Raw genomic sequence first — 22,600 nt, 5'->3', positions numbered from 1 at the left:
GGTTAGTGTCTAACTTGCCATGTCATTCGGACTGTCACTGAATTACTGATCTTACTGACCCCACCTACCTAATGCTGGAATTACAAGTAGGTGCCACTCCACCCAGCTTCATTCAGTCTTGCTAGGCGTTAGATCCAAGGCTTTGTACTTGCTATGCAAACAACTACATCCCCAGACACTGACAATTATTTTCAGACTGAGACTTTTGAGACAGATAGGGAACTCTACACACAAACTGTAAGCACGTCTATGAAACTATGAAATGGGGCTCAAAGGTAAAACCAGATGTTCTTTACTAGGCTTGGTTTGACCACTTTGCTCATCTTTGCCACTGCCATCCGTATACCTTTGCTCTCAAGTCTTTCCTTTCCTCATGCCTGTAGTTCAGATGCTATATCAAATTTACTGACTCCAGTTTGTTCATGGAACAGACTCACTACAATGGTGTGTAAGGTAGAATCTTTGTACTCTTTGCCTTCCACACTGACAAAGGATAAAACCTCATCATCGACCTGAGGATGGAGCAAAAGGATCGTGAAGGGAAAACGATCTCTCATACACTTTGGACTCACCAAGAAAAATTCCCTTGAGTTGCTGATGATCAACAACCTTAGAAAGAGGGATAATGAGAAATAAGACATGAGGTTTCCAGGGAGATGTGTTTGGGGCTACTGGGAAGAATTAGAGGAAGGGGGTGGAGGTGGATATGATGAAGATACGTTGTAAACATATACAAAATCTGGAAAAAGTAAATGTAATACTGTAAAGAAGGAGGAAAACATATACACGGAATCAGGATCTTTTTAGAATTAGATGAATAAGAGGTGTGATGTTTAACCCACTCTGAGGGCGCTACTCCAAAGTTTACCATGATGAGTCACCTGTTTTGTTTTTGTTTTTGTTTTTTTCCACAAGGAATCGAATCTAGTTTTATACTGAAAACACAATACTCTGGATTTAGGGCAATTCTTAGAGCTTTGAAGATTTTTGTATTTATCAGATACACTGTATTCTTTCTCATTCCATTTAAGCACCATAATCTGTAAAAGAATGTTTTTTAAGGAACATTTTCTTATCTTCTACGTGCTTACAATAGCTGGATTTAATTAGCAGTTACTATAGAAACACAGAATATAATATGCATCTGTTTTTGTCTTTATCAGCAAAACTCACATATTTACTAAGTTGAAGTTTAAGAAATTAATTTTTGGGTCTTACCTCCTTAGTAACTCATCCCATTTCCTTATTCCAAATTTATATAAGGGGTTTGATCAGTTAAACTCAGTGAAGAAGGGAAGGCATTGGGAACTGGCTTGATCCAAATGTCATACACAAGAACTTAAAAAAGGGAAAAAGGCACCCTTGAATTATTTTTGCCATGTTCTAGATTGTTTTCTTAATCATTCGAGGCTCATGAGGAACCAAAATGTCAGCCTTAAACATCCACCTTGGTAGATTTGGTGTAAATAGGTATTTAAAACACTTTGTGTTTTTAAAAATTATAACTTTAAAGATTAATAATTCTGAGGCTAAACATTGAATGACATAATCCTGTTGAAATATCATTTTATATAATGCGTGTATTGAAATTTTCATCATATTAAAAGAAATACATTGCTTTTAGAAAGTTATTACTAATTCTAGTTATGGACATAATAATTAGTTCAGCTTGGATACATATATATATATTTATATATATATGTATCCATATATATACATGAGCTACCATTTAGACAAAAAGCTCAATTTTAAATGTATACAAACATATGCACATGTGTGTAAATTACATTCCTAATACATAATGAGTCATTTTTTGGTTTAGATACTCTTTATGCAGGAGATTATAAAATTCTGACTTTTGCACAAATTAGTCACTTTAGCCTCTTTTTATATCCCTTTGTTCTATACTGTGTTAAGTACAATGTATCCTATATAGACTTAGTTTGACCACTAGCAATCTATTTTATATAGTAATAACTTAACCATTAAAGTATTTCTCATGAAAGACTAAGTTTTGAAGGGCAAAATGAATGCCTGTTTGACCAAATGAACTTACATATTCATAAATAACAGGGTTAAGCTTACATTTACCCAGCGTAACATGATCTCTAGCAGATACAAATATCCTCCATTAAAAACTATTTTGTGTTTGTTTTTGGTTTCCTGTCAGTGTTTAAATAATTAAATAAATGATTAGACTTCAGGGCCCAGATATTTAATTCATGTTTAATTTCTATGATAGTAAAAAATAGTATGGAAAAGGCAGCATTCCTGTCTTCTCATCAACTTTTAGAGCAGACTATCAGAATACACTGTCTCTAAATCAAGGCAATCGAAGTTTGGGTCAAAAACATTGAATGTAATTTTACACATTCTAATTCCAGAATCAAGGATGTATATTTACCAACTGTTTTTCTGCATACAGCCAAAGTTTTGTGTCCTTGAGCACATTGAATGCAGTTATTTATAGAAAGAAAAAGCATCTTGGTTTTAAAAATTAAAAAGAAACTAAAATAATTACAGTTGTTATTCAGAAAAAAAAAAGGCATTTAACATCCATAACCAATTTATGTTCTACCCAGTGCCTCTTTCTCCTTCAACATTTAGTTAGCAAATCCTTTTTAAGCTTAATATGTCAAATTGCAGGCCAAGTGAAATTCCATCCTGTGCTGATAATGGATGTGTATAATAGCCACAAAGAGCTTTCATAAAGTATAATTTCACTGGTGCATTGCTATAATACATAACCAATTTAATTTGAAACTAAGCCAGAGGTGCAGTAATATATTTATACAACTAATATTGTTAAAATCTTAATTTCGTCTTCTCTGGTTTTAAATTACAAGTTCCTTTAGAAGAAAACCCACTTATGAAGAGCCTAATGGTTTTTACTTTCGCTATCCTATTGTGATAGCTTTTTATAGTTTCCCCATCATCTTACCACTTACATTTCCATGAGACACTTAAAGCATTACTGTAGAACATGCGTGAGCCTAGGTAAAATTTTACAAATTATATTTCTTAATTTTAAAATGTGTATAATCTATAAGTGCTTAAGGAGTTATCATCTTAACCCCTATTGTGAGTATTATTATAAGTACAGGTACATGTAATATAAATTTAGATAGTACCATTTCATAGACCTCCCAAACTGTATCATTTACGTTTCTTTCAATAGATAATAAAATGTGTATTTATAGGGGCTGGAGATACCTCAGCAGTCAAGACTACTGGCTGTTGCTGCTCTGTAAAAAGACATGGGTTCAATTATTAACTCTCAAATGGTGGCTGACAGCTTTAACTTTAGGGAAAAAGCAGTTGGGTTACAAAGTTACTGATATTTCTGTATATGAGGTTGCCTTGTTGTTATGGTGTCATTATTGCTATCATGGTGCACTACTTGGACTCTGGTGGTTGCTTTATTGTTCATCACTTCACGGGACGCACCTAAGTCATACAACATTATTCTAATAATTATGTAAGGAAATCAGATTCTGAAGACAAAATATGAATTTAAATATTTCACCTACCAGATAAGTATGCTAAACTATGTAATAAAAAATGCAGTCTGGGCTTCTAAAAGTTGCAGTGGAGAGCTAGCATGACCACGAAGTGTGGCTATTCCCATTGGTCCCTTCAGGAAACTGACATCACTGTTGACTATTCCTAATCAAAGCTGAAGACACCTAATGGTAAATAAAAAATCCCCCGCCTTAAAGAACAATGCTAAATAATATATATATTGTATGCTAAATAATGCTAATATATTATATGCCCAATAATGCTAAATAATATATATATATATGCTTTACTAAATGTAAACTTACCTTAAAATTTAGTTTTGAGTCTATGCAGAATTATTTGATGTATTTTACATCAGTGACATTTCGAGCAAGAATTTCTGACAGTATTCCTTCTTTTTCATATAGTGGCTAGCATTCAGAAGCTTCCTGCCGCCTCTGTTCTAACAGACATCAACTTCCCAATGAAAGGTCGGAAAGGAATGGTAGATTGGGCAAGGAATTCAGAAGATCGAGTCGTCATTCCAAAAAGTATTTTTACTCCTGTGTCATCAAAAGGTAATAATGAGAAATAATATGAGCTGTGTACAAACATTTCTGACAGGGTCAGGTATTAAAGCATAAAGTATAATCCTTCATATATCACTTAAGATTGAAATCCTTTACAAACATGGTTGTAAAGTAATTTTGTAAAGGTAGACAACTTGTCCCTTGGTCTGTAAGTTACTTAAGAAGAAGATGTATTAAAGTGGGGGAAAGCAACCACAAACTAGTGACCTCAGCGTGGTGTGGTCTTGTTTTGCTACTGGTACTAACAATTTTCTCCCGGAATAAAGCACATGGCATAATCCTTTACCTTTAGATGGTGAAATGTGATGGCTTCTTCAAGTCAAAGTAATTTTGTTGTTATTTTTCTTGTTTATATCTCACCTTTTGTTGCTTTTGTTGTTGTTGTTTAAATCTCTCCTTAAAATGAACTTTTATTACTAGATATTATTTTGGTGTAAATATCACATATAAGAAAACAATTATTTGTGCTAATGTCAGGTAACTTCTTATATTAGCTTCAGGAGAGGCATTGTGATCTTAATTCTCAGACTGCTGATCCAGAACTTAATTGAAATCTTTTAAATGGATGTGAAGAAGGACCTAATCTCAGCCTTCTCGGGGAAAAGACTGAAGCTTATATAAAACCACCACAAACACTATTGTCTAAACCTACCCGGGCAAGACAAGGTGGTGGGGCTGACTTACCTAGGCATAGTTGAGAATGTTTGAATTTCTTCTGTCTGGCTTTATCTTTGCGCGTGGGCAAGGGTTGAAATAACCATGTGATTAATGGATTAACGTTTTGTATTGTTATATTTTTGTGTGGTTTTACTAACAGCTTTTTGCTTTATTATTCCCAGAATTGGATGACTCATCTGTATTTGTTCTTGGAGCAGTCCTATACAAAAACTTGGACCTAATTTTGCCCACTTTGAGGTAAGCTACAAAGGAATAAGCTGTTGTAATCTTTGTAAATTATTTTAAATGTGATTATGGCTCATTCTACGAAATGCTCAAACTAGCTTTAGTAGTACAAAGGGCTTTTTAAATGAAACAGAAAAGAGCAATTTAATGAATAGGTTATTGTCATATTACGTATCTCAAAACAACTACCCAAGACAATTTTGGTGTCTGATTAAAGCTCCACTACTCTTTTGTTACTAATCAGGACTTACCTGAAGATTAGAAAGAAAAGAAAAGAAGAAAAAAAAAAAAAAAACCCTCACTGCTCTCTAATAGAATGGGTCATCGTAAAATTCATCTGACTTCTCCTTTTCTTTCCACTTAATAATACTTTTCACTGACATCATAGGAAATTAGAGTACAACAGTAGCTGGGAAATCATGGTTTTCTACTTCATTTGCATAAAAACTCAGTTTGCTCCAAAATAAAATTTCAATTACAGCTACATTAAGAAAAAAATACTCTTCAATTAAAGGAGACTATTTGTGGAGGAAATCCATCTATTTCTTTGCTCTCAGATATTAAAAATAAACTTCGATTAAGAATTCCACCAATATTCATTCCTGTGTGCTATTGTCTCACCCACTTTATTAAATCTCGCAGGGAATATCATTTGCATCTATTTGCATAGTGATCTTATTACTCAGAATGACTTACTTCCTGACAGCACTTCATTTGGAGGATTAAAGACAACGTTTTATTTTGTTTAACAGAACCATACTTGCTGTGAGCTCTTCCCGCATGCTCTCATAAATAAAGTCTTCCAATCAGTAGGGAGTAGAGCATGGGAATGTTGTGCGCAGTTTTATCAGAGGCATAACAAATGGTCTCATAAATAAACCCAATTAGAGTTGAACCCAGAAGGCAAAAGGCCTCCTAACAAGATAGAAGAAATTAGTTGGGGTTCTTCAGTGACATCCTCTCTGCTTATTATTAATGTAGGTTGTAGGTCACCCTGGTTTCTCCCAACCACAAGGACCCTTCTGTGGATTGAACTTAGATTTGCTCAATTTGTATGGATTAGAGTTGGACAATGCTCTGCTGGGAACGTAATTTGAGACTAGTATGTTTATTCTAAACCTCTCCAGTGGTTTCATATGCACACCTACAGATAAAATATATGCATGCCTATAAAGGCCAAAAGAAGAGAGGCTTCTCAAGATTCAAAACTGCCCAGATAAAGTTAGATTCTTATTTCCAACGGGAGGTCATTTAGAGACATTTATAATTGAAGGACTCTTGTCTAGACATTATCAGGTGACTTGTTTGAATTTTGCTTGAACATCTTAAAAGCTTCCAAAATTTCTCTAATCACTCAGTAATTTATTTAAACTGCCTTGAGCTCAACTTAAATAGAACCCTTTCTATGATGTTTGTACTCTTTGTTATTGAAGTCAACAGGGAGGACAAAGTAAATATTAACGTAAGATCATAGAACACTTTGCCTGATTGTTTCTTTCCTAGAAAGGCCAACAGAGTTGCATGGTTAACTCTGTTGTGTATAATATAATTAATTAAGTATCCTCACATGTACAGTGGGAGACACATTGTTCCAAGTTTGAGAAATCAATGTAGCAAAAAAATTGGAAATTTGTCATGTACATACCATTTTCAAAAGAATGAAGAAAGAAAGAAAGAAAGAAAGAAAGAAAGAAAGAAAGAAAGAAAGAGAAAACTATTAGTGTTTCAAATTTTTTAAAATTTTTAAAATTGTGTTCCTGATGATATATAACTGAAATAATGTGTTCATGAAAAGTTATTAAATGAACAGAACAGAAAATCATGTGGAAGACTGTTTCTCATAACCTTCTGTGCTGTGAATGGATTAGGTAGAGCCTGGGACAGTGAGTACTATGTAAAATATGGCAATTGATCTTAAAGGTTCTTTTCTGCTTCAAATATTCTACTTTATTGTAAAAAGTAAATACATCTTCTGCACACCAAAGCCTTTAGTAACCTTTGTGTAAGAATAAGAAGTGTATGACAAGTACAAATCACAGGGAGATATAGAAATAGTTACTGTGTTTTATTGCATAATTGGCTGACTATAGGTAACAATAAACAATGAATATTTAAAAATAAGTATAAGAAAGGATTTCAAATGTTCTTTTCACAAGTTATTGATTTTCACAAAGTATTGATTGTGAAAGTGATCAGTATGCCAATTATTCTGTTTGAATAATACACATGGAAACAGAATGGGAACAGATTCTCCTATTTCTCATAAACATTAACAATGAGGTCAAGGAAAGTTGTTTAGAGCATTATTTGTAGTTATTTAGTAAATGGTTGTAGGAGACACTATGTGTGGATCATTATCTAGAAATAAAGTTACTAGCAAGCTCAGCATGAGATGTCTGCTAATAGAATCTTTGAATGCAAAAATACTAGTGTTTATGATTTCTTGGGTAGTTTTTTGTTTTGTTTTTTGTTTTTGCTTATTTAATATCTGAAATGTATCACCTAAGCACACACGGTGTTTTTCCACTTTTGAAAAATTCTTCCAGAAATGTAAGATAAGCATTAATATCTCTGAATTTTGTACTTTGGTATAATTATTTTCAAACATAACTAGAAACTATGAAAGATGATCAAATATAGTGTTTCAAATCAACATCATTAATAAAGTTTTCTTCATATAAGAACAGTTAAAATTTGTATGTTACTTTTTCTTTTTACTTTAGTAATTTTTAATTCTCTTGAGCCAATGTGTATCCACCATCCTTTCACCTATAATTTTTATTTTTCTATGTCTTAGCTATGTCTTCCCCTTTAAAATTGAGAAAGTCCACTGCCAATGAGATAGCTCAACCTGCCAGCAATCCTGATGACCTTAGTTCAAACCTCAGGACTACCATGATAGTCGGAAAGGCCTGATGCTGCAAGTTTTTTCTGACCTCTACATGGATGCCGCTATATGTACAAACCCACACATACCACACACACACATATACCCAAACACATATACATAATGAATAAATACATTTTTCAAAAACAGAATATAAAATTAAGAAAATTAGAATTGTTCCCTCAAGGAAAGGAAGTATGCTCTACTTGAGTCTAAATCACACAAGTGCTCATCCCTGCACACCACTTTCATTGTTTTTGAAAAAAAACTTATCACAGTTAAAAGTTAGGCACCCTAATTAGGTATAGTGGTACACTATTGTAATTCTACCATTTAAGAAACAAAGGCAGGAGTATTGAGAGTTTGAGGCCACTTTGAGCTCTGAATCAAAGAAAAAAAAAAGCATACATCTCGTTCTTGTGTCCTAGAAGGAGAGGATTATCCATCAGCAATCTTGTGTTTCCATGCTGGTGACAATCTGGCCTCATATAAGCAAGGCCAAGATTTTTTTTTTTTTTTTTTTTTTTTTTTTTTTGCCTTTTTTCGGGGAGAGACTAGGAAGCTAACTTGGCTAGCCTAGACAACAGGGTCAATGAGGAAGGTGACATAGCTGTACTTAAATGCTACTCCATATCCAGAAATCCTGAAGTCTACAGGCTGGCTATCTCAGACACTGCTGTGAAAAGTTTATATCTTGCCATTACATTTTTAGAGGCCAATTTGGCAATGTCAAGAAACTGAGAAATATATTTCCTTGATGTAGCAATTCAACTTCTAAAAATTATCTTATGAAAATTATGTCTAAGAAAAGAGACTAGTATATCGAAGCATACATCAAGCCACAGATTCTACAAATACTTGTAAACAGTCTTTTAATTGCTCAGATTCCATGTTTTGTAAGGAACCCACATTACTTCTGAGTATATGAAGAGTGATTAAGACATGGAGAAATGAGATCCTGTTTTAGTGCATTTAATGTTGAGATAACAAAAGGTGCCTAACTGAACTTTAATTAAGTTCCATTTTATTAAATTGTATTAATATTATCTTATTAACTTTTATTAAATTCCATTGCAATACTAAAATTATAGAAAAGGGCTGGGGAGATGGCTCAGCAGTTAAAGCATATATTACTCATCAAGGATGGGTGTTTCATTCCCAGCACTGGATTCAAAATTGGCTAAAACTCAAGCAGCTAGTTGCCTTCTTTTGGTCTCTCTCACATGCACAAACCCACATGCAGATACACATGAACACAAATATTTTTTAAAATGATAATAACATCAAACATTAAAAATTACTACATGAAATAAATAGAATGCCAAAGATTGAAGAAGAAGAAGAAGGAGGCGGAGTTGGAGGAGGAAGAAGAGGAGGAGGAGGAAGAGGAGAAGAAGAAAGAGGAAGAAACAAACACAGCATTTTCACTAGTCGTGGACAATTATCTTTGAGAAAAGGAATTAAACACAAATGAGAAAAGAAAATTATCTAAATATTAGTAATATAAAAGGAAAACCAAGACCATCAGTTATACCCCCAGGCATTCAGGGAAGACCATGAACACCCAGCTTCCTCAGGAATGACTGTCCCATAGTGTCAAGTCCTAGACTATGGACTTAGGACCCTACTTCATTCTCAGTGTGCAAAGGTCGTTTTCATTTTGTGAGGTTCTCAATCTTTCTTTGGACCATCATAGAGACATTTGATATTTAAATTATCCTTGATATCAAATTGACATGACTAAGTATATAAAATAATATAGTATTACATAATGCATAGAAATTCTAGGTTTTGTTTAGCCAAGCCTTTTAAAACAGAATTTACATCCTAGGTCATTAGCATTTTCTATTTCTATATCTGGTAGAAAACCAAGCCTGAAATCAAGTCTTTCTCCTCACCCACACCACCAAGTCTGGAACTTCCAAACACTGAATTTCTGATTTGTAATTGCTAAGCAAGCCACCTGTCTTCTAACTTAACTTAATTTATATCTAAAGATTAACTTATTTTGTTCTATTGTGTGTGCATGAGTGTTTTGCCTGCATGCAGGACTGTGTACCATATGTGTGCATGGTACTTGTGGAAGGCAGAAGAGGGCACTTTATCCACTGGGACTGGAGTTACAGGTTTGTGAGCCACCCTGTGGGTGCTGGAAAGGAACCTGGCTCTTCTGGTAGACATCCAGTGATCATAACTGCTGAGCCACCTCTTTAGTCCCTGATTTTAATTTTAAGAGTAAATGTATTTATCTTATACTGATAAAGTGCTTTGATACCATACTATGTCAAATCTATTATGTTTTCAGTGCATCTAAATTGAGGGCCTTATTTAAAGCAATAAGTAAAAATTTTGTCTTTGAACCTACATAAATGCTAATTGTAAATTAGAAAATGACTATGAGAATTTTAATAACTGTCAATAATCAATTGATGTATTTTTTTCATATCATGCTGGGCTACACTTTGCATGTATTATCTATTTTACTGCCCCTCCATCAGTTTTTCTATGACAAAACATTAAATTTTGTTGTTAAAAATAACATAACAAAATTTTCCATCACAAATATTTCAGGTGTCCGTAGTTAAACATGTCCACCTATGGTATAATGGGTCTCTAGGGTTTTTTATTGGAAAATTGAGGCACCTCTCCTTCCATCAACTTCAGTTTCATGGAAAAGTTTAAGAATCGGTGTTAAAGTGTTTTTTGTTTGTTTGTCTTTGTTTTAATGATCCAATAATTCTCCAGTGCAGCTATCTGGTCTTGAGATTTCACGATTGTATTTAAAAACTATTTTATCTAATTAAATCTTATTAGTTTGATATTTGTATATAATATGATATATATATATATATGTATACATATACATATATATATATTTCATAGTAGTTATATACATCCATAACATTAGGTCTTCCAAGATGTTGATTTATTTCATGATTTAGTCTTAGAAGACTGCACATATCTAAGTATTGACCTATTTTGTACAGGATATACCATCTGTTGGCACAGAATTAATTTCTTATAGAATTGTGGCCATCATTTCTCTTCTAATGTATTTTATTAATTTATTCATATTACATCTCAATTGTTATCCCATCCCTTGTATCCTTTCATTCCTCCCTCCATCCCATTTTGCCCTTGCTCCCCTCCCTTATGACTGTGACTGAGGAGGACCTCATCCCCGTGGATATGCTCATAGGGTATCAAGTCTCTTCTAGGTGGCCTGCTATCCTTCCTCTGAGTGCCACCAGGACCTCCCCATCCAGGGGACGTGGTCAAATATGGGGCACCAGAGTTCCTGTGAAAGTCAGACCCCACTCTCCACTCAACTGTGAAGAATGTGCTGTTCATTGGCTAGATCTGGGTAGGGGTTTGAAGTTTACTGCACGTATTGTCCTTGGCTGGTGCCATAGTTTGAGCAGGACCCCTGGGCCCAGATCTGCCCATCATAATGTTCTACTTGTAGGTTTCTAGGACCTTCTGAATCCTTCTATTCCCCCATTCTTCCATGCTTCTCTCACCTACTCCCAATAGGATGTCCTTCCCTCTGTCCCACTTTCCTGGTAAGTGAAGACTTTCATGAGACATGCCACTTGGGCTAGTGCCCAGAAATAAGTGAGTACATAGCATTTGACTCTTTCTGCTTCTGGGTTAACTCACTCATTATGATCATTTCTAGCTCAATCCATTAGTCCACAAATTTCGGGAATTGCTTGTTTTTAATAACTGAGTAGTATTGCATAGTGTAAATGTACCACAGTTTCTTTATCCATTCTTCTACTGAGGGACACTTAGGCTGTTTCCATGTTCTGGCTATTATGAATAAGGCTGCTATGAACATGGTTGAGCAAATGTTCTTGCTGTATGCTGGAGCATCTTCTGGGTGTGTTCCAAGGAGTGGAATAGCTGGGTCTTGAGGAAGCCCTATTCCCAGTTTTCTGAGATAGCACCAGATAGATTTCCAAAGTGCTTGTACTAGTTTACATTCCCACCAGCAATGAAGAGTGTTCCTCTCTCTCTACATCCTCGCCAGCATGTGGTGTTTGTTGCTTGAATTTTTTATCTTAGCCGTCTTGATGGGTGTAAGATGGAATCTCAGAGTTCTTTTGATTTTCATTTCCCTAATGACTAAAGAAGTTGAACATTTATTTAAGTGTTTCTCAGCCATTCAGTATTCCTCTGATGAGAATTCTTTGTTTAGTTCTGAGCCCCATTTCTCAACTGGGTTGTGTGGTTTGGTGGTGTTTAATTTCTTGAACTCTTTATCTATTTTGGATATTAGACCTTTGTCAGATGTAGGGTTGGTGAAGACCTTTTCCCAGTCTGTAGACTGTCACTTTGTTCTGTTGACAGTGTCTTCTTCTTTGCAGAAGCTGCTAGGCCTCATGAAGTCCCATTTAATAATTGAGCCATTTATGTTCTGTTCAGGAAGTTGTCTCCTGTGCCAATGTGTTCCAGGCTCTTCCCCACTTTTTCTTCTAACTGATTTAGTGTCTCTGGTTTTATGTTGAGGTCTTTGATTCACTTGGACCTGGGTTTTGTGCATGGTGACAAATATTGTTCCAATTGCATTTTTTTTTTTAACATATAGACATCCAGTTAGACCAGTAGCATTTGTTGAAGATGCTATCCTTTTTCCATTGATTATATTTGGCTTCTTTGTCAAAAATCAAGTGACCATATGTGTGTGATTCATATCTGGGTCTTCAATTTAAATTCACTGATCAACCAGCCTATTGCTGTGCCAGTACCATGCTGTTTTAATTACTGTTGCTTTATAGACAGCTTGAGATCAGGTATGGAGATTCCTCCAGACAATCTTTTATTGTGTAAGTTTGTTTTAGCTATTCTGGGTTTTTTGTTTTTTCATATGAAGTTGAGAATTGAACCTTCAATGTCTTTAATAAATTGTGTCGGTATTTTGATAGGGATTGCATTGAATCTATAGATTGCTTTTGGTAAGCTGGCCATTTTTACTATGTTAATTCTCCCGATCCATGTCATCTTCAATTGTTTTCTTCAGAGTTCTTAATTTATTTTTCAAAGAAGTCCTTCACTTGCTTGGTTAGAGTAACTCCTAAACATTTTTTATTGCTTGCGGCTAACTTTGAAGGCAGTGGTTTTCCTAATTTCTTCCTCTGCATGATTGTCATTTGCATATAGGAAGGCTACTCAGTTTTTGAGTTAATTTTGTATCCAGCCAATTTGCTGAAGGTGTTTATTAGCTGTAGGAGTTCTCTGTTGGAATTTTGGGGATCACTTATGTACACTATCATAGCTTCTGCAAATAGGGATAATTTGGCTTCCTCTTTTCCCATTTGGAGCCCCTTGATCTCCCTTTGATGTCTTACTGCTCTGGCTAGAACTTCCAGTCCTGTATTGAAGAGATATGGAGAGACTGGGCAGCCTTGCCTTGTTCCCGCTTTTAGACGAATTTCCTTGAGTATCTCACCATTTAATTTGATTTTGGCTATTGGCTTGCTATATATAGCCTTCATTATGTTGAGGTATGTGCAATGTATCCCTGATCTCTCCAAAACTTTAAACATGAATGGGTGTTGGATTTTATTGAATGCTTTCTCTACATCTAAGGAGATGATCATGTGGATTTTTATTTTCAGTTTGTTTATATGGTGGATTACATTGATGGATTTCCGTATGTTAAACCATCCCTGCATGCCTGGAATGAAGCCTACTTGGTCATGGTGAATGATATCTTTGATGTGTTCTTGTATGCATTTTGCAAGTATTGTATTGAGTATTTTTACATCAATGTTCGTAAGAGTAATTGGTCTGAAATTCTCTTTCTTTATTGGGTCTTTGTAAGGTTTAGGTATCAATGTGGCTATGGCCTCATAAAATGAATTTGGTAATGTTCCATCCATTTCTATCTTTTGGAGCTTGAAGAGTATCGGTATTAGCACATCCTTGAAGGTCTGGTAGAATTCTGGAGTGAAACCATCTGGTCCAGGACTTTTTTTTGGTTGGGAGACTATCAATGATTGCTTCTATCTCTATAGGGGAAATGAAACTATTTAGCTTGTTTATCTATTCTTCACTCAATATTGGCAAGTGGAATTGATCAAGAAAATTGTCCATTTTCCTTAGTTTTTCAAATTTTGTGGCATATATGCCTTCAAAGTAAGACCTTATGATTCTTTGTATTTCTTCAGTGTCTGTTGTTATGTCTCCCTTTTCATTTCTGATTTTGTTGATTTGAATGCTGTCTCTCTGCCTTTTAGTTAGTTTGGCTAACAGTTTATCTATCTTGTTGATTTTCTCAAAGAACCAGCTCTTGGTTTTATTGATTCTTTGGACTGTTTTCTTTGTTTCTAATTTATTGATTTCAGCCTTGAGTTTGATTATTTCCAAACGTCTACTCTTCTTGGGTATTTTTGCTTCTTTTTTTCCCTAGGGCTTCCAGCTGTGTCATTAAGTTGCTTATATGGGATGTTCCAATTGCTTTTTAAAGGCACTTAGTGCTATGAATTTTCCTCTTAGCACTGCTTTCAATGTATCCCATAAATTTGGGTATGTTGTTCTTTCATTTTCATTGAATTTCAGGAAGTCCTTATTTTCTTTCTTTCTTCCCTGACCCAGGGGTCATTTAGCAGAGAGTTGTTTAGTTTCCACGTATGTGTAGGCTTTTTGTTATTTCTGTTTTTGTTGAAGTGCAGCCTAAGACCATGGTGATCTGACATGGTACAAAGTATTATTTCAATTTATTTGTATCTGTTGAGGCTTGCTTTGTGACCTACTATGTGACCAATTTTGGAGAAGGTCTATGGGGTGCAGAGAAGAAGGTATATTCCTTTTTGTTTGGGTGAAAAGTTCTATAGATATCTGTTAGATCCACTTGATTCATGGCATTGGTTAATGATGTTATTTTTTGGGTTAGTTTCTGTTTCAATGACCTATCCTTCACTGAGAGTACGATGTTGGAGTCTCCCACTATTATTGTGTGGGAATCGATGTGTGGTTTAAGCTTCATTAATGGATCTTTTACAAATGTGGATGCCCTTGTATTGGGAGCATAGATGTTTATAATGGTGATGTCATCTTGGTTGACTTTACCTTTGATGAGTATGAAGAGTCCTTCCTCATCCCTTTTGATTAATTTTGGTTGAAAGTCTATTTTGTTAGATATTAGAATGGCTACACTTGCTTGCTTCTTGTGACCATTTGCTTGGAATATTTTTTCCAGCCTGTTCCCCTGAGGTAATGTCTATTTTTATGGGTGAGATGTATTTCTTGAATGCATAAGAATGTAGGATCTTGTTTATGCATCCATTCTGTTAGTCTGTGTCTTTTTATTGGAGAATTGAGACCATCGATGTTAAGAAATATTAATGGCCAGTGACTGTTAGGAGTCTTAATTTTGATGTTCATTCCAGTAGTGTGTTTGTGTGGTTGTGTTTTTGTGATGGTGTTGTTATCTATTTCCTGTGTAGTTTTGGTTGTAGCTTGTCCATTTGGGGTGGAGTTTTTCTTCTATTACCTTCTGTAAAGCTGGATTTGTAGATAGGCACTATTTGAATTTGTTTTTGTCATGGAATATGTCTGGCCTGGCATCTGTGGTCTCTTATGGTTTGCAGGATCTCTGTCCAGGCTCTTCTGGCCTTTATGGTCTCTGCTGAGAAGTCGGTTATAATTCTGATAGGTTTGCCATTAAATGTTATTTGGCCCTTTTCTCTTCCAGCTTTTAATATTTTTTCTTTGTTCTGTATATTTTGTTTTGATTACTATGTGATGGGCAGTTTTTCTTTTCTGGTCAATTCTATTTGGTGTTCTGTAAGCCTCTTGTATGTTTATAGGCATCTCTTTCTTTAGATTGGGGAAGTTTTCTTCTATGATTTTGTTGAGAATATTTTCTGGGCCTTGGAGTCTGGCATCTTCTCTTTACTCAATGTCTATTATTCTCAGATTTTTTTTTTCATGGTGTCCTTGATTTCTTGGATTCTTTGTGTCAGGATTTTTCCAGATTTAGCATTTTCTTTATTGTTTGCTTCAAGATCTACTATTGTATCTTCTAGACCTGAGATTCGTTCCTCCATGTATTGGTTCTGTTAGACAGGCTCACCTCTGTGTTGCTCGCCTTCCTTTCTGAGCTCTCACGTTTCCATTTTTCTTTTATCTGTGTTTTTATCATTGAATTCATTTTCATCTTCAGATCTTGAACTGCTTTATTGATTTCTTTCATCTGATTGTTTTATATTCCTGGGTTTCTTCCATTGCCTCTTTATAGGCCTTCAGAACTTGAATGGTTTTATTGATTTCTTTCATCTGGTTGTTTGTATTTTCCTGAATTTTTCCCAGTGCCTCTCTATAGGCTTCTTTTATGTTTTCCACCTGTTTGGCTGTGTCTTCCTGAATTAATTAATAATTTTATTTGTTTCCTCCATTATTATCCTCATTACTAAGGATTTGAGGTCATTTTCTTGTATTTCCGTTGTGTTTGAGTTCTTTAGGTTGTTTTCTTTAGGATAGCTGGGATCTGGAGACGCTATATTGTTTTTTTTTTTTTTTTTTTTTTTTTTGTTTTTGTTGTTGTTGTTGTTGTTGTTTTCTTTGCCTATGACTTTATACTGTCCTTTATTCCTCTTTCCATCTCTGTTTTTGGCAGGTAGCTTCTGGAGTTGGGTGGAGGGAGTCTGAGGATAGATTCACCCATTTTCTCACGATTCCTCTAGGCCAGAGGCTCTGATGCTTCACTGGTCTGGATGACAGGAGGCTATCCCTGCAGTTTGGGTCTCTCACAGCTAGTGATCCCCAGCTCCCCTGTACTTGTCATGGGTCTCAGAATGTGTGCTGAGTCAGGCCCAAATATCCCCAGCCTTCTGGGTCCCCTTGTGGCACAGGAGCTCTCCAGGGATGGAAGCAGGTCGGGCGGAGGGGGTCTGATGGCCACTCTACTCTCTGTCGCTCCGAGATTCCTCAGTCCGGGAGCTCTGATGCTTCACTGGTCTGTAGTTCCTGGTAGTGTTTCAGGTTAGTGTCACGGAGCCCAAACCACACACACAATGAGTCCAGTTCATGTCGCTGGACCCAAGTGGGTCTCAGGGTCTAATCCATGCACTTAGTCCAGTTAGTGCTGAGTCCAACCAGGGTCATGGGCTCAAACTACACACTGAGCTCACCGAATTCAGCTCAGGGCCCAGACTGCTAGCCGAATCCAGCCAGAGTCTCAGGGCCAGGACCATATGCCAAGCTCAGCTAGAGTCTCTGGGCCCAAACCGCATGACAAGTTCAGCCAGGGAATCTGGGCCCAAACTGCCCACCGAGTTCAGCTAGGTTCTCTGGGCCCCAACTGCCTGCCAAGTTCCGCTAGGTTCTCTGGGCCCAAATTGCCCTCCAAGTTCAGCCATTGACTCTGGACCCAAACCGCGGGCCAAGTCCAACCAGAGTCTCAGGGGCTGAACCATGCACTGAGATCCGTTTGGGTCTCAGAGCACAAGCCATACACCGAGTTGAACTTGGGTCACAGGGCCCAAACCATGAACCAAGTTCAGGTAGGGTCACGGGGAACAAATTTTGCACTGAATCCTCTCTCCCAAAGCAATTCTACCAGTCACCACACCAATCTCTGCCAGAGGGTTTCCAGCTGCAAACCTCAGCCACTGCTGCTGCTGCTGCTCTGGTCAGAGAACATCTGTGCTCCTCCCACGTGCAGCGCTATGCAGATTTTCTGTAATTTGGTCCTTTCGAACTGTGGAATACTCCTGCTGTATTGGGTTGAGGTGCTTGGTGTTCCTGGTTAAGAATTCTGTGCAATTTCCTGAATCATTTACTGGAACTTCTAAACACAGTCCACACTGCTTGCCACCATCTTGGATCTCCGGCCATCATTTCTTTTGTAGCCAAGATGAAATATTTTCTCCTTAGATTATGATTTTTTTACTCTTAAAGATCTTTCCTTTTAAAAAATATATCTAGCTTAGAGTTTGCAAGTTGTGCTGATATTATATAATATCTTTTTAGTTTTGTTGATTTTTGTGTTTTCAGTTTATTTTCTCCACATCTTATATAAGCATTATATTATATCCTAATATTTATGAGATCTTTCTTCTCATTATCTAATTGTCATTATAATTTAATTCTTAATACTGTTCTCAATGCATCTCATAAGTTTAATTTGTTTTATTTTTATTAGCCTTAAATAATTTTCTAGTATCTCTTGTAATTTCTTCTTTCACTGCTTGACTGTATATTAATTTTTTACATATTTTCAAAGTGTCTTGTTTTGACATTGATTTTCGGTTTTACTTGTTGATATGATTTCAATCTCTCTCTCTCTTCTTTTTTTTTTTTTTTTTTTTTTTTTCAATTTTACTAAGACCTGTTATGTAGCTTCATGGGTGATTTATCATGAAGAATGCTCAATGAGCATTTAGAAAGTCTGTGTTCTTCTAAAAATGCATTGGATGTTCTTTCTGTGTCTGCTAGGAGCAGTTGGTCTACAGTGCTACTTATACATTCTTGCTCCTTTTTAGTCCTTATCTAGATATTATTCAAGTGATTATTATAGAACAGTCTACTTCTCCATACAATTCTGTCAGTATTTACATTGTTTATTTGTGTCTTCTACTCATAGGAGCATATGAATTTATAATTGCCAAATATCACTGGTAAATTGACTCTTTTTTCTCTATTTAATGTTCTCCTTACTCTTTTTCAACCTTATATATACTTGATCTGGCATTAGTTTAACCAAGACTGCTTTCTTTTAGTTACTATTTAGAATTTTTTCATCCTCTTATTTACAGTGTATCCATATCATATTGAAAGTGTCTTTTATATACATTTGCAGTGTGTTTAAAGCACACTTTTACTGTCCTTAAGAATAAGTTGCCTCACTTTTGAGTAAATACCAATGCAAACCTCAAGGACAGAGAACAACTTTATTGCTTTAGTCATGAAATCCATCTGGCTGTAAGATGTGCTTCCTTAGCAATGTATACCACTGTGCAGCCAGCCAGGAAGCATTAGGAGATCTCAAGCCTGACGTGGCACATCGGAAGCCAGCTATTCACTTATGCAAATTATAATAAGTTGATGGAATAAATTAAAGCCAACTTTGTACAATATATACATCTTGTAAAAAAAAAAAGTAGCCATTGCATAATGTAAATCTGCCTATGTTCCCTTAATTAGGCATTTTACTAGGACACTGGCATTACAGTTTAAATCAACTTTTTAAATTTTTACTGTGCTGTTCAACAAACTAATTTAAACATGTTTTGATCATGGCAAGGGGCAAAATGTAACGAACATGAAAACATACAGATAGTGGTAGTCATTCTTGTCATCCCTGAGTTTAGAATCCTGTGGAAGGAAGCATGTAAGTCTGCTGGCTGCTATAATAAACCTCAGTGCATGTTCCTGTGTGATGCATAATTCAGGGGAATAGTCACATAAATGAGACGGATATACCGATAAACATAACTTGACACACACATTTTATCAAATAAATTCCAAGTATGCTATAATATCCACACTACCTCAAAGCTGTAACACAAGTGCCCTCCTCTTGGGGAGGGGGTACCTTTCAGCTGACTGAGGAGCCTGACTCAGCTAAGCTCCCTACAGAGAGTTCATCTTTGCTTTATTTGCCACTGATCTGCACCCACATTTCCAAATGCAAGAGAAATCACAAATATCTTACCAAAAATCTCAAACTCATACATAGAACATCCATTTTCAGTACTCTGCTGATCTACACCGATTGAATGTGATGCAAATGCATCCCTATTACAAAAACTACCTAATGATCATGCCTGAGTTTTATTATCATGGGAAGAGTTCTAAGCAGAACTCTAGTAAAGGAATTTGGTGAATCTAGCAGTAGTCTATTTCCACGGAATCAGATAAGAACTCATAAACATTCAGGCTAACCTGAGAATGAATTTACATCTGCACGCTCAGGCCAGAGCAATTGCTCTGTGAGAATCTTGCACCTTTATTTTCTGGTCCTGAAAGACAAGTTCCTCCAGAATCCATGTTAATGTGATCACTCACTCACCTGACACTTCTCCAGATTTGTTTTTCCATTAATTCTCACCAGAGCCCATGGTAACTTTGACCCACAAAGAGCAAAATAATTGAGACAGGTAGCTTCTTTTTAAATTTATCATAATTTATTCGTGTTACATCCCAATTGTTATCCCCTCACTTGTGTCCTCCCATTCCCACCCTCCCTTCCTCTTCAGCTCTATTCCCCTCCACTAGACCTCTGACGTGGGTGGGGGCTCCCATGTTCTGATCACAGACTGTCAAATCTCCTCTACTTAGCACATATCCCTTTCTCTGTGTGTCTTTGAGCCTCCCCACCTAGGGGAAGTGATCAAATTACAGGCTCCCACATCAACCATGGGGAATGAGCCCTCCATTGGCTATATCTAAACAGGGGGTCTAGGTTCTCTGCATACACTGTCCTTGGTTGGTGCATCTATTTGTGCATGCCCATGCATTCAGATCCATCAGCATTGTTGGTCTCCCTGTGGGCTCCTGAATCCTCCAGGTTCTTCCATTACCCGGCTCTCCTGATTTTTTATCATTTAGTTGTAAATCCTTTCCAATGCAGTTTGCCTTTAATTGATATGTTAATTAAACAAGGAATAATAAACCAGCTCTCTCTGTAATCACTTTCCCCATCAGGAAAGTAAAATATACTAATGCCATGTTTTTGTTTTCTGCCTGCACTGTTTTCTACACACTGGATGCCTTCTTGAGCTTTAAAAATATTTAAAAATTCATTATTTGAAAGTTCTAAGTGTATAAGAAATGGGTTAAAATAGTATCCCATACACAGAATACTTCTTGTCCCTCTGCTACCAAACAGTCTAGCATTTGTTTGTGGTGACATGGTACACCAAATAGTATCACAGAAAGAACAGTTTCCACAAATAGTGAAAAATATGATAATTTTAGAATACCAACAGCCACTTCAGAAAATAATGACTCATAAATTTATAATATGCCCTTACCATAGGAGCAAGCAGTTCCCAGGTGTTTACCCAAGACATTAAAAATCTGTGTGTACCCATTAGAATGGCTAAGATAAAAAACTCAAGTGACACCACATGCTGGCGAGGATGTGGAGAGAGAGGAACACTCCTTCATTGCTGGTGGGAATGCAGTATAGGGCAGCCACTTTGGAAATCTATCTGGCGCTATCTCAGAAAACTGGGAATAGGGCTTCCTTAAGACCCAGCTATTCCACTCCTTGAAATATACCCAGAAGATGCTCCAGCACACAAGAATATTTGCTCTACCATGCTCATAGCAGCCTTATTCATAGTAGCCAGAACATGGAAACAGCCTAAGTGTCCCTCAGTAGAAGAATGATAAAGAAACTGTGGTACATTTACACTATGGAATACTCCTCAGCTATTAAAAACAAGGAATTTGCAAAATTTGTGGGCTAATGGATTGAACTAGAAATGATCATAGTGAATGAGTTAACCCAGAAAGAGTCAAATGCTATGTACTCACTTATATCTGGACACTAGCCCAAGGGGCATGTCCCATGAAAGTCTTCACTTACCAGGAAAGTGGGACAGAGGGGAAGACTTCCTATTGGGACTCTAGGTGAGAGAAGCAAGGGAGAATGGGAAAATAGAAGGACCCAGAGGGTCCTAGAAACCTATAAGTAGAACATTATGACGGGTGGATTTGGGCCCAGGGGTTCTGCTCAAAGTATGGCACCAGCCAAGGACAATACGTGCAGTAAATTTCAAACCCCTATCCAGATCTACCCAATGGACAGGACATTCTTCACAGTTGACTTGAGAGTGAGGACTGACTTTCACATGAACTCTGGTGCCCTATATTTGACCACGTCCCCTGGATGTGGAGGCCTGGTGGCACTCAGAGGAAGGATAGCAGGGTACCAAGAATAGACTTGATACCCTTTGACCATATACAGGGGGAGGCGGTCCCCCCCCAGTCACAGTCATAAGGGAGTGGAGTAAGGGGGAAATGGGAGGAAGGGAGGAATGGGAGGATACAAGGGATGGGAGAGCAATTTAGATGTAATATGAATAAATTAATAAAATATATTTTTTAAAATGTGTGTGTAGAAAGTACATATCACAGTTATTCCTAATAGCCACCCATGAATGTCTATAAATGCCAAAGTACCAGAAATGGTTCAGAGTGAGCTTATTTAATTGGTGATTAGAGAACTTATAGCATGGCTAACCGGTGACCTTACTCAATTGTAAAAAAAAAAATTATATCTATGAATTTCAAAAATATGATGTGAATTAAGTCAAACACAAAAGTAGGTATGCTATATGCTGGCAAAGTAAAATTTATAGTAATCATACATCTAAGCCTGTCTGATGCCATGGAAATGGTAGGATCATCTGCCAACGAATTCAAGGATACTGCTTAGGATCAGGGAGAAATCTTTCTTGATGAATGTCACGTACTACTTGCATGGTGGTATGCAGAAGCATTAAAGTATATAATTAGGTTTGGCAGGTTTTAAATAATATACAGAAAAACAAACAAGAGTTTTCTTTAAATAGCTTATGTTTGATACTTATATAAATACAAAACTCCAAAATAGGTTCTGCTTATTAAAAGAACAAATAATTTATTTCAAACCATCCATGAGGCAAGAATATACCTATTTCTTCAAAATGTGAAAAACTACAGTCAATATTTTAAATCTATAAAGAGTAGATGATTTATAACGTTTGTATATTTTAGATGA

At 36.3% G+C, this 22,600-nt stretch overlaps 1 protein-coding gene across 2 annotated transcripts in view; it reads left to right on the top strand.

Annotated features, from left to right (window-relative positions):
- Adgrb3 (adhesion G protein-coupled receptor B3) overlaps positions 1–22,600 on the top strand; it is a 707,858-nt gene that overhangs the window by 346,694 nt on the left and 338,564 nt on the right. For both annotated transcript variants that reach the window (XM_051153002.1, XM_051153001.1), the window contains exons 13-14: positions 3,930–4,079; positions 4,931–5,006. In XM_051153002.1, the coding sequence (XP_051008959.1) occupies positions 3,930–4,079; positions 4,931–5,006 (226 nt within the window). The remainder of the gene's footprint in view (positions 1–3,929; positions 4,080–4,930; positions 5,007–22,600) is intronic.

Source organism: Acomys russatus, chromosome 11 (assembly GCF_903995435.1).
Source record: "Acomys russatus chromosome 11, mAcoRus1.1, whole genome shotgun sequence".
Lineage (NCBI taxonomy): Eukaryota > Metazoa > Chordata > Mammalia > Rodentia > Muridae > Acomys > Acomys russatus.
This window is presented reverse-complemented; position numbering and strand designations above follow the sequence as displayed.